The 19,234-nt window shown below is 57.0% G+C and overlaps 4 protein-coding genes across 4 annotated transcripts in view; 3 read left to right on the top strand and 1 right to left on the bottom strand.

The window, feature by feature from the left end:
* Positions 1 to 115: 115 nt before the first annotated feature.
* On the top strand, positions 116 to 3,847 carry VOLCADRAFT_64086 (uncharacterized protein; the record flags this gene model as incomplete). The annotated part of the gene is made up of 7 exons (XM_002953823.1): positions 116 to 241; positions 303 to 398; positions 558 to 689; positions 1,196 to 1,369; positions 2,045 to 2,188; positions 3,053 to 3,199; positions 3,656 to 3,847. 7 exons carry the CDS (start codon positions 116 to 118, stop codon positions 3,845 to 3,847), a joined length of 1,011 nt encoding a protein of 336 aa, XP_002953869.1.
* Positions 3,848 to 7,720: 3,873 nt separating this feature from the next.
* Positions 7,721 to 10,676, top strand: VOLCADRAFT_106144 (uncharacterized protein). The gene is made up of 6 exons (XM_002953822.1): positions 7,721 to 8,145; positions 8,262 to 8,407; positions 8,594 to 8,764; positions 8,844 to 9,086; positions 9,184 to 9,318; positions 9,409 to 10,676. The coding sequence occupies exons 1-6, from the start codon at positions 7,968 to 7,970 to the stop codon at positions 9,448 to 9,450; spliced, it is 915 nt and encodes a 304-aa protein (XP_002953868.1). The 5' UTR covers positions 7,721 to 7,967; the 3' UTR covers positions 9,451 to 10,676.
* Positions 10,677 to 10,834: 158 nt separating this feature from the next.
* VOLCADRAFT_64009 (uncharacterized protein) lies at positions 10,835 to 14,692 on the bottom strand (the record flags this gene model as incomplete). The annotated part of the gene is made up of 7 exons (XM_002953758.1): positions 10,835 to 10,927; positions 11,259 to 11,305; positions 11,563 to 11,633; positions 12,533 to 12,638; positions 14,123 to 14,271; positions 14,387 to 14,445; positions 14,543 to 14,692. The coding sequence occupies 7 exons, from the start codon at positions 14,690 to 14,692 to the stop codon at positions 10,835 to 10,837; spliced, it is 675 nt and encodes a 224-aa protein (XP_002953804.1).
* Positions 14,693 to 14,948: 256 nt separating this feature from the next.
* VOLCADRAFT_94649 (uncharacterized protein) overlaps positions 14,949 to 19,234 on the top strand; it is a gene marked incomplete at both ends in the record, with an annotated part of 7,726 nt that continues 3,440 nt past the window's right edge. The window contains 7 exons of the mRNA XM_002953821.1: positions 14,949 to 14,996; positions 15,361 to 15,474; positions 15,626 to 15,900; positions 16,710 to 16,749; positions 17,026 to 17,109; positions 17,716 to 18,642; positions 19,200 to 19,215. Of these exons, the coding sequence (XP_002953867.1) occupies positions 14,949 to 14,996; positions 15,361 to 15,474; positions 15,626 to 15,900; positions 16,710 to 16,749; positions 17,026 to 17,109; positions 17,716 to 18,642; positions 19,200 to 19,215 (1,504 nt within the window). The remainder of the gene's footprint in view (positions 14,997 to 15,360; positions 15,475 to 15,625; positions 15,901 to 16,709; positions 16,750 to 17,025; positions 17,110 to 17,715; positions 18,643 to 19,199; positions 19,216 to 19,234) is intronic.

The raw sequence follows: 19,234 nt of genomic DNA, 5'->3' as shown, positions 1-19,234 counted from the left end.
TTCCTCGAGAACCTCGTTTTGTCAGATAAATTGCATTCGGCATTGACTCATTTGACCAAAATCTGGTAAATCGGCGAAGCCTCGAGGAGTTCCAGCAGAGAGAAAGCTTCAGAAAATGAACGCTGGACAGAACCCAGACCCGCTTAAAGATCACCCCCGTTATGCGAAAGTTCAGCCCCTTAGTAGCGGGTCCTTTGGCTTTGTCCATTTATGCAAGGATCTGGTGACGGGAGAGCTTGTGGTAAGTGCCGGAGGGTGCAGCTCGGTCGGGCTGTGGATTCATTTACCTCGTTGCCTGGTAGGCCATCAAATTCTTGGAGCGTGGAGAACGCGTTAACAAGTATGTGGAGACGGAGGTCTTGAACCACCGGATGCTCCGGCATCCGCACGTTATTGAGGTGAGTTGTGAGCTGTGCCGAGTTTGTGCGTTTGGCAGTCGATTAGGGTGTACTATCATATACATATTGGTAACTGCCAAGACATATTGGTACCTGCCAAGGGGAACCACTTGCTCGCTACAAAACCGACTTTGCCCTTGCGGCCCCTTGCCGTTGTAGTTCAAGGAAGTGTTCCTGACACCCGAGTACATTTGCATATGTATGGAGTATGCTTCCGGGGGCAACTTGTTTGGTTATGTGCAACGCGCGGTCCGGCTCAAGGAGCCGGCTGCTCGCTGGTTCTTTCAACAGGTGCGTCAGAACCGAGAAAGCATTCGGTCGCCCGTTATGGGTGGAGGGGAATATAAGACAGCAGCATATTGGTTAGACCCCTGATGCGGAGACGTGGGTGGGTTGGCAACTCGGGGCAGCCTTTGCCTTGCGGTATGGACGCTTTAAACCTACTGAACTCGGAGGGGCCGTCACCTTCTCGCAGCACCTGTTGGATACGGAACAATATGCGACCCTCTGAAGAAGTAGCTCACGGCGGAGGTTCTGTGTGTGACTGGGAAGGAAAAGGCGTATTTGGCGAGAGCGACACTCGCGACACTGAATTGGGTTTGCTTGCAGCAAAACGTCCGGAGGGAGCTCACAACCGATACGCAAGGGGAAACGCAGCTGCAGCGTTTGTCAATACGCTGATCGGGGCGCATGGCCCCAGGCCCTCACCTCCTCGCCCTCCAACTCTCCCCCCCTCCCCAACCTGCCACAGCACCCCCCAAACCCCCAGCTCCCCACCACCGCCCTCCTGGCTGCAGCTCTGCATCGGTCTGGACTATTGCCACCGACGAGGTGTGGTCAACCGGGACATAAAGCTGGAGAACACGCTGCTGACTATGGTACCCGGGCTGCCGTTGCCGCTGCTCAAAATTTGCGACTTCGGCTACAGCAAGGCGCATTTCATGTCGGCGCCAAAGTCCAAAGTCGGCACGGTGGGTATTATATTCGGATCCCTGACATGAGTTAGGTTAGGCGGCAAGAAGCGAAACAGACATCCCGGAACGCACAGCGGTTGCGATAGGGGTGCCGATGCTGCCAGCAGTGATACGCCGCCGCCGCAGGGTGGGCTCCGTTCCAACAAGGAGGCGCTCAACCCCTTCGAGACGTTTGCTTGAGCTTTGTTTGGGTGCTGTGACGTGACGTGTTCCAGAACGAGATAGTGTCTGGGCCCGGATTGGAGATGGCTTGACGTGAGGCCCGTCAAAGCCTGGGTTAAGAGGGCGAACGCGGGGGCCTATGTGTGGAGTGCCAGACTTCTCCCCCGGGGTGCGCATTGCGGACCATGCCTCTTCCAGCTCCTCTGCTCCGTCATCGGCACTCCCTGTCCTGTACAATCGTTTTTTTTACTAACGAGTTTTTATCTACAACAGAAGCAATACTGGTGAAGCATGCACTAGGGATTTAAACTGGTTCTCAGGCGAGAACCAGGCGAGCAGGACCCTGAGCATCGTGTCGAGGGAGGGATGGCTTCTGAGGATCCTTCCTGTCCTGTCCTGTCGTGTTTCCCTCCTTCAACTGTTCTTTCGGGTTGAAGAGGCATCGTCCCGGGCCCTTGGTGACTTCCCCGCCTTCGGCCCTTCTTCCCCGCGCTCCCGTCTCACCTCCAGCTAGCCTACATGGCGCCGGAGGTCATCCGCGCCACTGACCAGTATGCGGGCCAGGCAGCTGACATCTGGAGCTGCGGTGTCATGCTGTATGTCATGCTGTTCGGGGCGTACCCTTTTGAGAGCCCACAGAGCAGGCACCAGCAGGTGGGTGGCAGTGAGTGAGCGGCGGGGGGGGGACAAGGACGAGGAGGGGAGGGAGAGGGACAGGAAGGGAGGGAGCTTGGAGGGGACGAAGAGGATGTGGAGGGAAGGTAGTGTTGACGGAGGAGGGGCAGGAGGAGGAGGAGGAGGAGGGGGAAAAGGGGGAAAAGGGGGTGAATAGCAGGTGGATGGACCCTGGAGAGGGGCGTGGAGGGTTTCAGCATACGGAGCGCATCGTGTGGACTGGAATGGGAATGGATCTGGGTCGGGGAGCCTGGCAAGCACGGCGAAGACGAGGGCGGGATCTTGGGGTCTTGCGCAGTGTAAGCACCGAGGGCGGTGGGCTGGGTTGGCTGGCAGGCGGGGGTATGTTGCGGGCGGGCGTCCGAGGGTGTTGGAATCCTCTCGCGCCACTCTCGCCCGCCTACCCCTACGCCTGGTCGAGAGGGGGCCTTCCGCGGTAACATCCGGTGCGGGGAGTCCGCCGGTGCGGGGCGAAGGTTGGCCGTGATGGCGGGTGCACTCAGCAGGGGGGATGACTCGAAACGGTGGCAGGGTTGCGGGGGATGGACAGAAAGAGGGAGGAAGGAGGAGGGAGAGTCTCTGGGTATGTGACGTGCTGCCGAGTTGCGTTCCTGTTGGTGGACAGACAGCCCCTCAGGGCCCTCAGGAGCGGGGGGCCACATCACCACTCGCATTCGACCGGGGCCCATCCGATGTCATGCGCACTTGCTCTCCTCCCGAACCCTCTCGCATTCTGCAATGGTTTCCTCCCTTCCTCTGGGGCGCCCGAGCCCCACTCCACCCAAAAATTAAAAAACTCCAGACACATTAACGAAACCCATTCGAAATCGCCGCCAGGGTAAGGCCCGCATGGACAGCATGATGCAGCGCATTCTGCGTATGGAGTGGAGCATCCCCGCGGATGTGGAGGTATCCCCGGAGTGCCGTGACCTGCTGTGCAAGCTGCTGGTGGGGGACCCCCGCCACCGCCTCACCATGAGCCAGATACAGGTGCACCCAGAGAGAGGGGGAGGGGGAGGGGGAGGGGGAGGGGGAGGGGGGGGGAGGGGGTAAATCAATACGTGCAAGGCGCCAAGTATCCGATGCGGTGATGGACGGAGCGGTGGACTGGGCAGCTAGGGCTGCATGGGCGGGGGAGAATTGGTGGACAGGTTTAGCAATGTGCGCAGTAACAGTCCTTGTATCCGCTCCTCACCTCGCATCGCTGCCGTGGGAACTCCTAGGGAGACGTATTATGGCTAAGCTGTGAGCCAGCCAGCCAGCCAGCCAGCCAGCCAGCTACGTTCTGTCCCTAAAATTCAACCAGCACGCGCTTTGGAATCCTGGTCCCCCTGGTCTCTCCAGACTCGCCGCCTCACACACCGCACACACCTCGCGCTTCACCTCGGCGATCCGCACCGATGACCCCTCGTGTCCCTTTCCCCGCACGGCACCCGCCCCGCGCAGTCGCACGCCTGGTTCCTGACCAACCTGCCTCCGGACGCCCTGGCCATGAACAACAACTTCCTGGCCCACACGGACTACACGGGGGTGCAGAGCGAGGAGGACATCAAGCGGGTGCTGGCGTCAGCCGTCATCCCTGCACCCACATCCAGGTGTGCGTGTGTGTGCGTACGCTCAACTCACAATGTCATATAATGCGATGTGTGTGCCTGTGTGTGTGTGCGCGCCTGTGTGTGTGTGTTGTGTGTTGTGTGTGTGTGTGTGTGTGTGTGTGTGTGTGTGTGTGTGAGAGAGAGAGAGAGAGAGAGAGAGAGAGAGAGAATGAGTGAGTGAGTGTGTCAGTGGGGGCCAGATAGCGCTGGTGCTAGTGTGTCTCTGTGTCTGATGTACGTGTATATATTTGTGTAGTGTGTGTGAGCGCGATGTTTGGAACTGGGCCGCCGGGTTTGGAGACTAAATCTTTTGATGTTACTGTTCGCGAAGTTGTGCTCTGTCGCCAGTGCTTGCCGTCCAGCAGTGTGACGATATCTGCACTTCACTGCCCTGGCGGCAGACACCCGCTGGTCTTTTGCGCGATACCCACTCGGCGTGTGTGTGTGTGTATATGTATGTCCATGTGTGTCCCATGTGTGTGTTGACATGTGTGATAAGAGTCCTGGAAAGCGAATGCATGTCGCACCTGTCAATTGTTGCGCCTCATCTTGCTCCCTTAACGGACCGCGTGGCCTTGTCAGCCTGCCTACCTGCCTGCCTACCTGCCTGCCTACCTGCCTGCCTACCTGCCTGCCTAGCTACATTTGCTTGCCCCTGAACGTTCCGCCCGTTCATCTGTAATGTCCGTCTGTCAATTCATCTTTTACCTTCAGGTTCGCTTTCAACACAGGGACGGGTGAGGATGACAACGACGAGGACTTGGATGCGGCCATCGACGATGAAATGGCCAACCAGCGCTCCGGGGTCCCGATGGCGCAGGGGAACGGCCATGCGTGAGGCGTCCACGGCAGGCGGCAACGGAGGGTGGCGGAGGAAAAGGCAGGCTTAGTGGCTATCTGCGGCGGCTCGCGCCCGGGTTGTTGTTCTTTTTACCTTTCTGCGCCCCTGCAAAGGGGGCCGCTGTCGCTCTGCAGGAGCCGTGTCATGGCGGGGAAGGGGGGGCATCCGTCCGTTGTCTGGGGAGCGGAGAGAGCCCTGGAGAGGCGTTGCATTCCCGGAAGTAAGGGTTGTTCGAAAGGAGGTTAAATGGAACATGGAGGACGTGCAACGCCACGAGCCAACTGCGACAGGAGGTGGCGTGTCGTGAATAGAGGTGCTGGATGAGCCGACGTGACCGCTGGAATGAGCGGAGTCCGCATCACTGCCTGCCTTTCTTTCGCTTGCGTTTAGTTGCCACTTAGTAGATGTGTATGCGTGCTTGCGTCTATGGCTTTACGCCGACGTGTCGTGTCGTGTGTCGTGTGTGTTTCCTGGAAAGAAGATGGATTAAGCCCTTTCCCTACGGTGAACTGGATGTGCTCAATCCCGGAGTGGGCGCTCATGTTGGCTTCACAGTAGATTTGGACAGGCGGGTCGCAGGGTAAGGTGCGGCGTAATAATATAGATTGGTGAGGATCCGATGTCAAACAGACGGATCATCCACGGAAGGTCCGGAAATGTGGTTGGCAAGAAAAGCAAGCGGGATTATGGCAAGGACGCAGACGCGAGCAGACCCCAGGAGGAGGTAGGGCCGATGAAGGATTAAGGCCAGGAGTCCCATGGTGGTCGCGAATGTGGGCCTGTTGCTGGGTCAAGGTTGGCATGGGGGCCAAGAATTCCGGAAGGTCTTGCAATACGTGTTTAACTGCACAAAGATGTCGTAGTTCATTTGCAGCTGCTGGTTGCGGTGGACGACGGGCGCATTGGCTGTGGCTCCGGACTCGTCAAAACCTCGGGGGGCAGTCTCCGCACAAATGTGAGAACTCTGGTGGTGCGCTTTGGCGGAAGGGGTTATGGCATGAGTTATGGTTGGTAAAGTTCGTAGGAGTTTTCTGTGTGTTTCACTGGAGAGGTTGCTCTGTGGCTTGCCCTGTGACGCGCGTGTTTCGGCTGCCCAGGTGTCTAGGACCGGGGCCTGACAGCAGCGGTTGCAGCAGTAGATTGCGGGAAAGGTTTGGATGGATTAGCGCCCGGGGGACACAGGTTCAGCAACCTCCGCGACGCGGACTTGTCAAATTGCTGAGCCGTCGACGTCATTTTCTACCTATCAGGCGAAAAACTCGATACACTTTCCCGACTTAGGATGGTGCACGGCGGGGGTCTTTATATTGCGGATCACTCCCTCCTATGCAGTCGTTGTCGCCCTCCTAATAATGCGGCTGCTGCGCCATAGCGCCGCGTCTTAGGAGGATGCTCTGTGTAGACACGCAGCGTGTATTTTGGTACGGTACGAGCTGCATGTGCAGAATGCACTTGGGAGATGGACGGATTAAGCTGGCGGTGTTGCAGTCCTCGGGATATCCTCTACCAGGGACGTCGCAACACGCATATTACCTATGATGTCTACTGACTGTTAGCGCTTACAGCGTTCACTAGTGTAGCCGGAACCCCCTGACGCCATGATAGCTTTACGGTGCAGGGCATTGGGTTCCAATATTGGACCCGGGTGTGTTGATTGGAGCATAGAGCATGGAGCGGGGTGCCATGTGCTAACGTATGTGCTTGTTGGTTTCGGAGGACAGCATTGGTGGAGTGAGCAGCGGGTTGTGACTCGAGTGCGACTGTGTGCAGTCGGGTTGAAATGGTTATCGCGAGCGGCGAAACAGGCCAAGCAGGCAGAGAAGGGTCAGGAGGGGGCCATCGTCTCCCTTTCGCTTAATGCTGTGTGCTGGTGTACTTAGGGGGTGGATGTGTTGCGTAAAGGCGCATACAGGTCCCATATGCTTTGCGGCACCAGCGATGTTGTTTGCGCGGCGGTAATGGTACGTAATACACACCCCAAGCTGAGCGCACCTCTTTTTGTCCAGCTGTCTACCCCTAAGCACAGCAGGGTAGGTGGGCAACACAGTTGATTTGGTGGTGACCATATCTGCCAAGAACATTGCAGTCCATCGTCTGCTAGGGAACCAGGAGAATGACGATCCACACAGGAGGGAAGAAGGGGATTGAGCCAAAAACAAGTTTGCACTTCGTGAGACCCTGGGCTGCCAGCGATAATAGAGTCGGAAGCGCTACCACAGCATGGTTGCAGAGGAGAGCAGCCTGTGCGTTAAGGAAGGACTGTCCCGTAGCAGGAAATGAGCAGGTTGATGGTGTGAGGAGGCTGGCGGATACCCCTAGTCGAATTGGCGACTCTCCAACTGCCAAGCGCGGTCACAGGACCCGTCCTCAGCTGCTCTTTGATAACTTGCTCTTCCGTGCCATTCATAAAAAAGTAGGCCTTTGCACGATGATAGGGAATTAATACGCCAGCTCGCGAACGAAACCTACGGACGCCCCGATTTCAACTGCTGAACAACCAGTGGCCCAGCTAAGTGTGCAAGGTCCAGATCCTGGAGACATGTATCCTGACAGTAAAGCAGCTGGATGCCGTCGGCGCATCCGGGAATGAATGTCGATATGGGGACGGCAGCATCTATGTCAGCTCGTGACGCCGCTAGCTCTCGTTACCTATTGCAAACTCTAAATCATTTATCGCACTGTCGAGCCAGTTGCTAATGTGTTCTATGCTTGTGTTTTCTGGAAGAAGGCCTTCAATTCGCCATCACCGCGGAACAACACCGCCAGTTCCGCCCAGGCAGGACTAGACCTCAGAGCTCTTGCAGCAAAGCCAGGATTAGACACGACATATAACAAATAAAAACTAAAGCACTTAAGCCAAACTGGTTACAAGCATTTCCGTATAATTGTCCGATACAAGGCCGGCGCTCAGCGAAGCAAACATGAACAACCACCCGCTTTAAGCGGAAACGAATTATTTACTCGAATAAACGATTTTGCGAAAACACTGGAGGAGTGCTTGGCGCTGCCCCCCTCCTGGAGTCTTCGAAGGAAACTTTTTGGACTTTTGTGTAATCTTAGTTACTCTGCTGTTCACTGCATAGGTTTTCAGAGTTGCTCTGTCTCGATATCAAACTAATTAGTCCTGGGACCAATCATTTGTCGCCGCCTGAAAGCGGGCTTCGGCCCTTAAACGGCTGCACTTCCTGCCTGTGTCTCTCGGCTTATGGAGACAACCGCACAGTAGTTTTACCCCGGCCCGTGGTGGCCCCAGCTCGGAAGCCTCCCCGGTCGGGTCAGACTTAGGAAGCTATTGAGTGTATTTGTCCTGCAAGGAGCAGCAATGGACATTGCCCAAGTTGATGAAATTATCGAGCGGCTGTTGGATGTGCGGAATGGCAGGCCAGGCAAGCAAGTGCAGCTGGCTGAAAACGAGATTCGTCTGCTTTGCCTGACGGCCAAGGAGATCTTTATGAGCCAGCCCAACCTGCTGGAACTGGAGGCGCCTATTAAGATTTGCGGTGCGTCTAGTAACGTCATGTGTGACAATGCTAAGAAGCCGCCAGCCTGTCGTGAGAGGGCTTGTCCCAAACGGCTCTTCGTGCCATCAGAAGCTCACCGGCTCTCCTGGCCGCAGGTGATATTCATGGCCAGTATTCAGACCTTTTGCGACTGTTTGAGTATGGTGGCTTTCCCCCTGAGGCGAATTATCTGTTCCTCGGGGACTATGTGGACCGCGGCAAGCAGAGCCTGGAGACCATCTGCTTGCTGCTCTCGTTCAAGGTAGGACTGGCCTCCCTGCGTTGCTGTTCAGAAAACGTGCACCGGGAGTGCCTTGTGTCTGATTTTTTGGAGTCTCAGCACCCGGTCGGCATGGCGCTGACATGAGGGCAGACATGCCGCCTGTTCCTTTCCCTGCTCCAGCTTGAGGACGCATTTTTATAAATATGCCGTCATTTTATTTCGCAGATTAAGTACCCGGAAAACTTCTTCTTGTTGCGGGGGAACCACGAGTGCGCGTCTATTAACCGTATCTACGGTTTCTATGATGAATGCAAGCGGAGATACAACATCCGCCTCTGGCGCACGTTCACGGACTGCTTCAATTGCCTACCTGTTGCTGCCCTTATAGATGAGAAGGTGGGTCAATGGAGTCTCTCGGGGTTGTTATGATGCCGGCTTGGGACGCGAAGTGTGCCCCCGCGCCCACACTGCGCAGATTCTGTGCATGCACGGTGGCCTATCCCCTGAGCTCAAGTCGTTGGAGCAGATTAAGCGAATCACGCGGCCAACGGACGTTCCGGACTCGGGCTTGCTGTGCGACCTGCTCTGGGCCGACCCGGACAAGGATATTCAGGGCTGGGGCGAGAACGACCGTGGCGTGTCCTACACGTTCGGGCCGGATTGTGTCACAGAATTCCTGCAAAAGCATGACCTGGACCTCGTCTGTCGTGCGCACCAGGTGAGCAGGGGGGGTTTGTCGGCTGGGTTCTCCCCAAGCGCTGGTAAAAAGGATGCAACCAATGACAGTCCTCGTGGGTGTGTGCTTGCGATTGCAGGTTGTTGAAGAGGGTTATGAATTCTTCGCAAAACGGCAGCTCGTGACCATCTTCTCAGCGCCCAACTATTGTGGCGAGTTCGAGAATGCCGGTGCTATGATGAGTGTCGACGAAACGCTTATGTGCTCTTTCCAGGTACGTGAAGTTCTGATGTAAGGAGGGGCTGGGATGTGGTCGTGTCGTTGGTGTTAATTCGGTGGTCGCGCGAAATTCTTTGTCATGCAGATCCTGAAGCCGGCCGAGACAAAACAGAAAGGACGGCGCTGATGGAGAGTGCGTTTCCGGCATGCGTGGTACGACTCTTGGGGGCTTGTGGCGCGGCTGGATCTTGAGTGGTGCAGCGTATTATAGCCTTCGCCAAGCAGTGGAAGGAGGAGCTGTGCAGGAGCATGTCTGCACGGAGGCGGCCATTCGGCAGCGTCGATTGTTCCGGCACTTGCGACTGTGCCAAGCGCCCAGCGTCTCTATGTGCCTGTACGTGAACCCAATTCAGCGCTGTAGCATGGCTGTTGGCGGCGGGCTCATTCACTGCTGCTGATCACGTGCTGCATGCCATGGGCGGTGTGGCAGCGTTTGCGATTTCTCGCTAATGCCAGCTGCTTCCCTGCAGAGGGCAGCGTTTAGGTTAGGTAACTTTACACATTGGAATGGGCATGTTTCAGACGGCCTTGGCACGCAGCCAGGTTCCTGCGTCGAGCGTGGTTGCCTCTCGTTGGGCAGGAGTACGACGACAAAAAAACAGGTATAGCTGTAGGGGGGCTGAGCCGTTTGAGGTATTGAGTGAGTGGCGTGCTGCTGTAGGTCTTCGGCACGGAGTGATACTTCGGAGCGTCGGTGCAGTGTCGGCATACCGTAGTCGTTCCCGTGCATGGCATGAACCCCCGTCAGTGCCTGCTTCTGGTCAAGCAAGCGGCTCCATATGGCGGGGTGGGGGAGGAATAACTAACCGCAGTTATCGAACACGTCTTGGTGGAGTGTGGGATGCTGGTAGTTGGCCAGGTCTCGAGGAGAGTGTGCAACAGGTTTTGGACGAACTCGTACTGACCGTTGACAGGGCATATGCGCCGACGTGTGAACTAGCGGAAGTGCAGGGTGCTGTGGGCAGGACTTGGCATAGGAGCGTGCGGCATGTGTATGGTACCGCCACACGGGCCATCCGAGTTTGTCCCCGTTCGGATGGGTACTGCCACATTTGCCGAGTGGCTTGACACGACGCAGTTTCACATAACAAGTCATCGACATTGTTGGAATGAAAGCCCCGAGCGGGGTGTTACGGGTTGTGGCGGGGCCGTTATCTTCCTGCTATCACCAAACCAAGGTGTCTGTATGTTTTCTGATGGTAATCTCTCGATTGATAAACCGAAAGATGAAGAAAGCCATCGGCATAGATTTACACTTTGCACTTCTTACACAGCATCGTAGCTGAAAACTCGGAGAATGAGTGCTAATATATGGCAACATAAATGTTAATCGCATACACTCGCCCGTTCGGCACAAAACCAATCCGCTGCCATTCTACATACCAAGATGGGTTATATCTCTATTATTTGCACGCTATAATTACAAAGCAATGTACATGCGTTTATATAGAGAACGCAGGACGAGTTCATGTACATCCGTGTGCGCAGTCCAAGCGCCTAATCTCCAGCGCTCAAACGGGCAGGCACTTTTTGCGGACCCGCTGTAGCTCGTCAGCCTGACTTTCGAACCGCATCGTCAGCTCCGCAAGCTCATCCTCACAATGCTGGGAACCTGCAGCCAGCAACACCAGCCCATTCTGCGATGAGACTACAGCAACGGTGACTCCTATGTCAAAAAGCCTACAGCCGTCCGTAATCGTGGTAACATAGCGTACAGCGCACAAGTCTTGGCAGCATTGGCAAATGCGGGTTATGAGGATTAGCAATCCGGATCTAGGACTCTGTCCAAGCGTCCTAAGTGCAGTACCAATCCAAACCCTGAGTGCAGTACCAACGGCCCATTCTAAACTAGGCCGAGCCGTCACAAGTGGGCTACGAAGTCATACCCTGTAGAGACCCACCGGGCATCGTCAAGGCGGGCTCCGGGTGGTTGACGCGGTACCAGTAGGTTGCAAGAATGGTCACACGCTTCACTGGCATCACTGCGAGGTTGCATGTGCAAGTCACATATTAAAGGTATCAATGGCTATGTTGTGGGCAACGAGGTGTCCCTCTCCCGCCGGCAACACATAAGGCGGGGAGTGGGTCCAACTGCTGGCGCCACAAAGCGGGATAAGACACAGTATCAGAAGACAGCAGCCAAGGATGAGGTTAAGATAGATGTCCATGGTTTCAATCCGTGTAGGAGGCAGGAGGTGGTAAAAAGGCTGCACGGACTGCATGGCACCGAACACCTCACCGAAGATGCCCTCCCGCCTAGTCGGTAGCTCCTCCATCCGCCGCAGAGACTCCATGCCCTCCGTCACCTTGCTGCAGGTGGAGTGTGGAGACAGCAACAGGATATAATCAGTGTGGTGACTGCGCCACTTCCGAGGGGAGCACAGAGGAGAGATAAATGGTGCAACAGACGTATATGGTGCATCCACTGTAACGCAACATGCTGAACGCAATACAAATACAACGCAGGTGTGACATGGAGGCAGCCGGGTGCTCAAGGTAAGCACATGCCACAGGGGATTATGCGTGTGAACGGAGCAGAACATCCACCTTCCAGCGCTAGCAGGCAGTTTTGGCAAAAGCCAGGCCAGGCAACCGACTTTCCAACCTGTCAACAAACCAAATGCTGCACCATCGCGGGCATCCATTTACTCGTTTCCCACCCTACGCACAATATATACGCTCCGACTCCCCTAGCATTTCAGTGCGGCAAAATGGAGGTATAAGCACAAGACCGTCCACCCGTCCATACACCACTGCGGATGCGCTCATGCTTTTGTGCTGCAGTTGCTACATGTGTGTGTTGTGGAGTGGAGTGGTTTGGTAGGTACTGTCCGCACACCACAACAGGCAAGGCTATTCGACTCTTTATCGTCCAGCCACGCCAGGTCCGCCACCACCACGAGCTCCGCATGCAACGAAAAAAACAACGCCATCCGCCCGGACGCCCGCTGGATGCCCAGTCTCCGCTACCCCGGTCGGGCCGCAACGGCAACAACCCCATCGTTCGCGCCGTCCGTGCTAAAACATGCATAGGCAACGCGGTAAGAGGCAACCGAAACATCACTCCTTGCTCAGCCAAACAATGTCTGCCGGCAGCGCCCACAGACCTGCACACGTCCAACCCCCCCCGCCCGCAGCTCCACCATTCCCACAAGGACACATTACCCGTGGCCCTCCCCACCAACCCCCTCCTCGACCCGCCACTCAACGCAAATGCGGTGTACTGCATGTCAAGGTGCGGTGCATCTCCCAGCAGAATGCTGAAGCTAGAGGCACCCGAGTTGGGGTCATCATAGCGCCCCATCGATAACACGCCTGTGGAGCATGGAAGAACGGAGCGAAGCGGGGTTTGCCGGGACACCGATCGGCGCCAGCGGCAAGGGCGGCAACGGCCCAAACAGCAAGGTCGGGAACAGAGATGCGGAGGACAAGGGCGGCCCTGCTATGCGTGGCGTAGGCTCCGGGTGCAGTAGGGCTCCGGGTCGGCCTGACTGCTAACATCTTTTTTCAGGTCGCTGGTGATGATGAGCGTGAATGGAGGATGGGTGGCCCTGCCGCTGCGTACCGCCGCCACCGCTGCTGCTGTACCCATCGGCAAGGCCGCTGCCGGTTTCACCGCCATCGCACCGTCATCGCCACCACCACCACCACCACCACCACCACCATCACCACCACAAAAAACAACAATAGTTGACCGCTGCCGCTATCGCTGCCATAACGACAACAGCCAGGTCAGGGAGACATCAGCGGTACAGGGACTCCCTGCTCAGAATTCGTTGAATAAACGAAACACAACAGTCTGACATCAGAATACAGCAACAGCAAACCGATCCAGCAGAGCCCCATTGGGCTCGAAGTACGCGAACAACAACCCAGACTGCTGCCCCAACGTTCACTAGACCTTAACTCACCCGCTACAACACCTCATTATACAATTATGTTGCTGCGCGCCTAGGAATAAACAAACCGAATTGCAATACACTCCAAGCACGCACGGCCACAGAACGGAACCCACGCACAAACACGGAGCATCCTCCTCGCACTCTCGCACTCATTGCCCAATGGCACAGCCCTTCTTAGTCTTCTTCGCACCATGCACGCCAAAAAGCAAACGCAAACCTAAGATCTGAGCACCAACCAGCCAGGATATTACCACTAAGAAAGTTCCGCTGCCACTCTGCCAAACTCCCTAACCTGCCCCCTCCCCCCAACGACCCACTGCCCCCTCAGAACTTCCTAAGCCGCGACCCACCCAAAGATCGCATACTCCATATCCAGATGCGGCGCGTCGCCCAGCAGCACCGAAAAGCTGCTCCGTGCGCCGTTCTTATTCCCTCCACGCGCCATAGAAAGCACGCCTGAACCCACCACACACAACCAGACAGACAGACAAACAACCAACGTCACGAGGCGGCGGTGGCTGCAACGACGGCATCAGCAGTGGCGGCGGCGGTGGCTGCTGCTGCAGGGCGACAGCGGCAGCGGCGGCGGCGGCAGAGGGCGCACCTGATGGTGCCCAATGAACCGGTGGCAGCTGACAAAAGGGCCCTGGGGACAGTACCCCGTGTACTCGCTCTGGTCCCCCGCTCCCTGTCTGACGTATGTCCCTAAATTTAAATTTGTAACATTAGAGCGTAACCGTACGGCTAACCGTCTGTAGGCAGGTGCCCATCCGCTGCGTCGCCTATCAGAGCTTCGCTGGACTATGACAGAGCTCAACGAAACTCTTGACGACATGCATTGTGTATGGAGAGGAGCGGGATTAGGAGCGCAGGTGCACCGTCTGCCGTAGCACCCACCGGCATGGTGCTTCACGCCCTGCATGACTTCGAGGGGCACCGTCTTGGAGGCCTCTCTCTGCTGCTCATCGTTCATAGGAACCGTGCGACCACCTACGACATCAGAGATCTGCGCAACGAAACCCTTGTCCACGCGGAAAAAGTGGTTGCTGCGAGTTTTCCGGTTGGGAAGGAGGTAGTGATGGGTGCAGGGGGGTAAAGGCCGGGGCGCGAAGGCCTCCCATGGACTTTCTGGTACAAGATGCTGCTCTAATCCTAACTTACCTGATAAAGCAACCCATGCGGATTAGCTTGAAAATATGGGCGCACGTTACCGGCGCCACCTGGTGGTGAGCATTGTGTTGAAAAGCTGTTACAGAAATGATATCCAGGATGCATATAATCCTCAAGCTTGAAACTTCATACTGTGTGCATGCGTACCTCTGGCCAAAACCCGAACGTGATGTCACCATACTCCGTTTGGAACACTACGCGTTCATCGGACATAACTGGGGTGATCTCATCATTTGCAGCAACTCTGCCAGCTATCGCCAATAATGAGACAAAAAGCGTTAATAACGGGATCTGCATATCGCTAAAGTCGAGACCTAACCTAAGATCTTCAAGATATATCACAACAAAACACAGGCGTAAGCAAACTAAAAAAGCGAAATGCGTGTTATGGTAAGAGGTTGTAAAAGAATGCACATCTGCGCGGTCTAGCTGTGGAGAACGGCTCCAGCGCTCGGCAGTTTACAACGGTGCCGTACATCAACGGCCGCTCCGTCCAGAAAGCTTCCGTGCTCCATCCCTACCAAAAGCAAATTATGCTGGAGGAGCGGATAATATGCAGAGGGTTGCTTTCGTATGTGGATATGACGGCGCAGGTTACTTCGTAAGTAAGCTGTCGGTCGTAATCTAACACTAGGCTACTTTTATGTTCCTGTATCATCACATGGGAGTATCCAGAATTTCACCAAAATAAGTTGAAAGCATATGAGCGGCGTTGGACATATGGCAGCCATCCGAAGGCTGCTCCCAGCGCCGCCGTCCGTGCAGCCACGTCCTTTGGACTTCCGCCCACACACCCAGGCGGTCGTCCTCCTTTGCGCCTGCAGAATGCCCCACGCTTGCCCAATATATGCAAAACCAAACGGTCTATCACTGTTTAACCCCGGAATCACCCCTTGCATGCGCTTCCAGGCATGCACTGACATGACCTGGCCTGCACTGGCCTGGCCACTTCCCTTCGCTCACAGGGGCTTCAACGGCAGCCTGACAACACTGGCAGGCCCACCGTGGAACAAGAGCTCGAGAGGGCGCTGGTGGCGGCGGGGGCACTGCAGGCGCGGCATGCAGGAGCGCTCCATAAGGTACGGCATGCCGTACTCGGGCTGAACTGGGTCGGAGAAATTGAACGGGACGGATGACGGAGCGGCTCCCGCGCAACTGTGCTGAGTTTTGCTTAGGGATAGCAATCACAAATGGTTCTACTGTACGGCGCTGCCGCCGCCGACGCTGCAGGTGAACTGGAGTCGTACATCCCGTACAGACAAAGGCGTGAGTGCGGCTGCTAATGTGGTATCTCTGGACATACCCTCTGGCGCGGCCGCCGCCGCGGCGGCCGCCAACGCAGCGGGCGGTCGCGGTAACAGCGGTGGCGGCGGTGGCGGCGCCGCCGCTGACCTGACGCCGCTGGTCAACTTGGTAAATGCCGCCCTGCCATCCGCGGTGAAAGTTTGGACGGCGACGCGGCCCGGCCCCAACTTTGAGGCTCGGCGGGCTGCCTACGGGCGCAGGTATGGCTGCCCACTTTCGCCGCCGTACATTGCGATGGCGTCGTGTGAGGGAAAGAGCCGCACGTGGGCCTTGAGGAGCTGCCGAGGTGGCGGATGTACGACATGGGGCCGGGTGGGGTTTGGCAACTCGGAGAGCGCTCCGTGTCTTGGTGCCTTGGGCCCCCCAGAGGGGGGGTGTGCGCCGCATACCGGCCTTTCACTTGCTCATACACGTGCGCTGTATTGCGCTGTCCTGTGCTGTTTACTTTCGGAAATTTTCTAAATTCTCGAAAAGAACGGAATCGCACCTATCCTGTGAGCGTGTGTGAGTGTGTGTGTGTGTGTGTGTCTCTGATGGTGCGTGTTCTTAGTTCTAGGAACGGGCCTCTTGCGGCCGAGTTTAGCTCGACAGCGACAGTCAGTGCGCCTCCTTTGGCACAGCTGCTCGTTTTACTTGTATTCCTTAAGGGCACCAGCCTGCTGGTCATCCAATGCTCAGTTGGCCATGGGGCAGATCCTGAGCCCAGGACCGAACGCGGCCATTTCGCATACATACATACATACACGCATCGTGTCCGCGAAATAGCTCCCTGGTAATATATTCGTAAAAATATTTTAGCTAAATAGAAAGGCCGATGAATAAAGAAATCCTACACGAAATTTTAGCGAAAAAATTCCGCCCAAAATGTTGTTTTTTTGGCTATTGAAAACAGCTACCACGCTACCGGTTGTCCCCAATCCGCCTCCTCCAGCTCTCCCCCCCCCCCACCACCGGGAAATCCTCCCCGCACTCCGTCTTCCCCCCTCCCCTCCTGCGCTCAACCGCCCAGATACGAGTACCTGGTGCCCGTGTGGGCCCTGGACCCGTCAGTGGGGAAACGGAAAACAAGACCAGATGAACAACAACAACGGCAAGATCAACCAACACAGGAACACAAAAACCTAACGGAGCGACAGTGCCAACGCCCTGTTCCCCCGGCTGCGGCTGCGGCTGCTGCTGCTGCCGACTCCGGAGCAGCAGCAACAGCAGCAGGAGCAGCAGCAGGGGCAGTAGGAGCAGCAGCAGCAGCAGCCGGCGGCGGCGGCACCACAGCGCAGCGGACTCTCCGTCGTGCCGTGTCAGAGATCTCCTCCTCCGCCTTCCAGCTGACGCCCCTGGAGCTCAAGCGGCTGAACCTGATCCTCGAGGTGTTCGTGGGCTCTCACTGCTTCCACAACTTCACCAGCGAGGTAGGTAGGGCGGCCGCGGTCGGTAGAGGTGACACGGTGGTGGTGGTGGTGGTGGTGGTGGTGGTGGTGGTGGTGGTGGTGGTGGTGGTGCCCCCTTGTGGTGTGTGTGACCCTGCCGGGGGGGACTCGGGTGCGGGTGTACGTGTACGTGTACGTGTACGTGTAACAGATACGGAGTTCATGGATATGGTGGAGCTGTCGGTGTGCGTGGGAGAATTGGGAGAATGAAGGACGCATCTGCCTGCCTGCTGTCTAAGGGGTATCAGCGTGTGTGTGTGTGTGTGTGTGTGAGAGAGAGAGAGAGAGAGAGAGAGTGCGTGATGGTATGATGATATTACGTAGGATATGTGTTGGGGGGGGTTGGGGGGGTTGGGGGGCTTATCATGGTGTTGCGTGGTGTTGTCGTGGGAGTGGCCTCATCACAAGCAATACGTTGTCCCAACTGCCCACCAGCGAGAGTGGGAAACCCTAGCTCGAGCCGCGGTAGGGGGGAAGGGAGGGGGAGAGGGGGGGAACGAGAGGGGAGCCCTCGTCCCCGAGTCCCCTCGCACTTCCTTCTCCACACCACACCATACCCCTTCCCCCCTCCCCTCCCTCCCCGGTCAGCCCGCGGACGACCCCCGGGAGCTCCGCCGTACAATACACCGAGCGTACGCTGAGGGCCCCGTCTACCTTACAACCGCTGCAACCGCTGCAACCGCTGCAACTACCACAACCATGGCCACCATCTCTCCCACTTGCGGGAGGAATTCGCCCACCCAGCCGCAGCCGCAGCCCCAACCCCAGCCCACATCAACACCTGGTCCTGAGCCCCAGTCGCCGCCGCAGCCGCCGCTCCAGGTCTCGGAGCACCTCATCCCGTCCGGGGCTCAGGCGCTGGCCCCACCGCCAGTGGCACTGACTGGCGGCACATCACCCTGCCGTACAGAGCAAATGAACAGACAGCGTAAACAGGAGCAGCAGCAGCAGCAGCGACCCGAGCAACAGCACGGGCAGCTGACTCCTGAATCCGGAGACCGCCGTACCGTCCCGCCTGCATCCTTGGACGCCGCCACCAGCACCAGCACCATCAACACCAACACCAACACCACCGCCAGCGTACTCCCGCCGCCCTCCTCCCCCTCGGATTCCGCCTCCAGCCCCCCTCCCCCTGCTGGCCCCTGCCACAACCCCGGCGCCGCCGTCCCCGCCGCCGGCGGTGCCGGTACCGGTACCGCTGCTGCTCCGCGGCCGGTCTCCGTAACCCCGACAGCGCCATCGCCGCCACCGCCGGCGGATACGGCAGAGCTAACGGAGGTGGCGGCGGAGGCGAAGGCGGCGGCCGGGGATGATGTGCCAGTAGCTCCGACTCCCTACGTGCGTATCGTGTTTGTGGGTTGCGGCTTCTTAATGCACCAGATTCGCCGCATGGTGGGTTTGGCGCTGGCTGTGGCCCGGCGCACCGCCCCCCCCGACTGCATGCGAACCGCCCTGGACCCCGCTCGGCCCTTCCTCATAACGGTGCCCACGGCGCCCCCTACCGGCCTCATCATGGTGGGGTGGGGGGAAGGGGTGGAAGGGGGACTGGCATGTGTGTATGTGTGTGTATGTGTGTATGTGTGTGCGTGAGGGAAAGGAGAGCTTACCGAAGGGCCACTTATTTTGCCAAAACTGGTAACTGCCACGTTTCAACATTGAGTCGGTTATGGAGGTGAGCGGACGAGAGAGGAGAGAGGGCCGACTCGACATTGTGCAGACAGATGTGTCGTGGGGAGGCTGCGGCTCCTGCTGCTGTGGGGGCCTATCGTTGGGGAGCCACCTAGTCTGCCAGGCCGCCGCCAGGCTCTTTTGAACGTACATAGAACGTCAAACAGCACCACGAAGGGGAGGCTGTGTGGCTTAGCGCGGAATACATACATACATACATACATACATACATACATACATACATACATACATACATACATACATACATACATACATACATACATACATACATACATACATACATGCATACATACATACATACATACATACATACATACATACATACATGCGTGCATGCATGCCTAACCCCTGTCCATGTCACGTCGTGTCACGCCACCTCGCAGGACCGCGCGTTCTTCGGTGCGGAATCGTACCGCCA

Source organism: Volvox carteri (assembly GCF_000143455.1).
Source record: "Volvox carteri f. nagariensis unplaced genomic scaffold VOLCAscaffold_38, whole genome shotgun sequence".
In the NCBI taxonomy this organism is placed as follows: domain Eukaryota; kingdom Viridiplantae; phylum Chlorophyta; class Chlorophyceae; order Chlamydomonadales; family Volvocaceae; genus Volvox; species Volvox carteri.
This window is presented reverse-complemented; position numbering and strand designations above follow the sequence as displayed.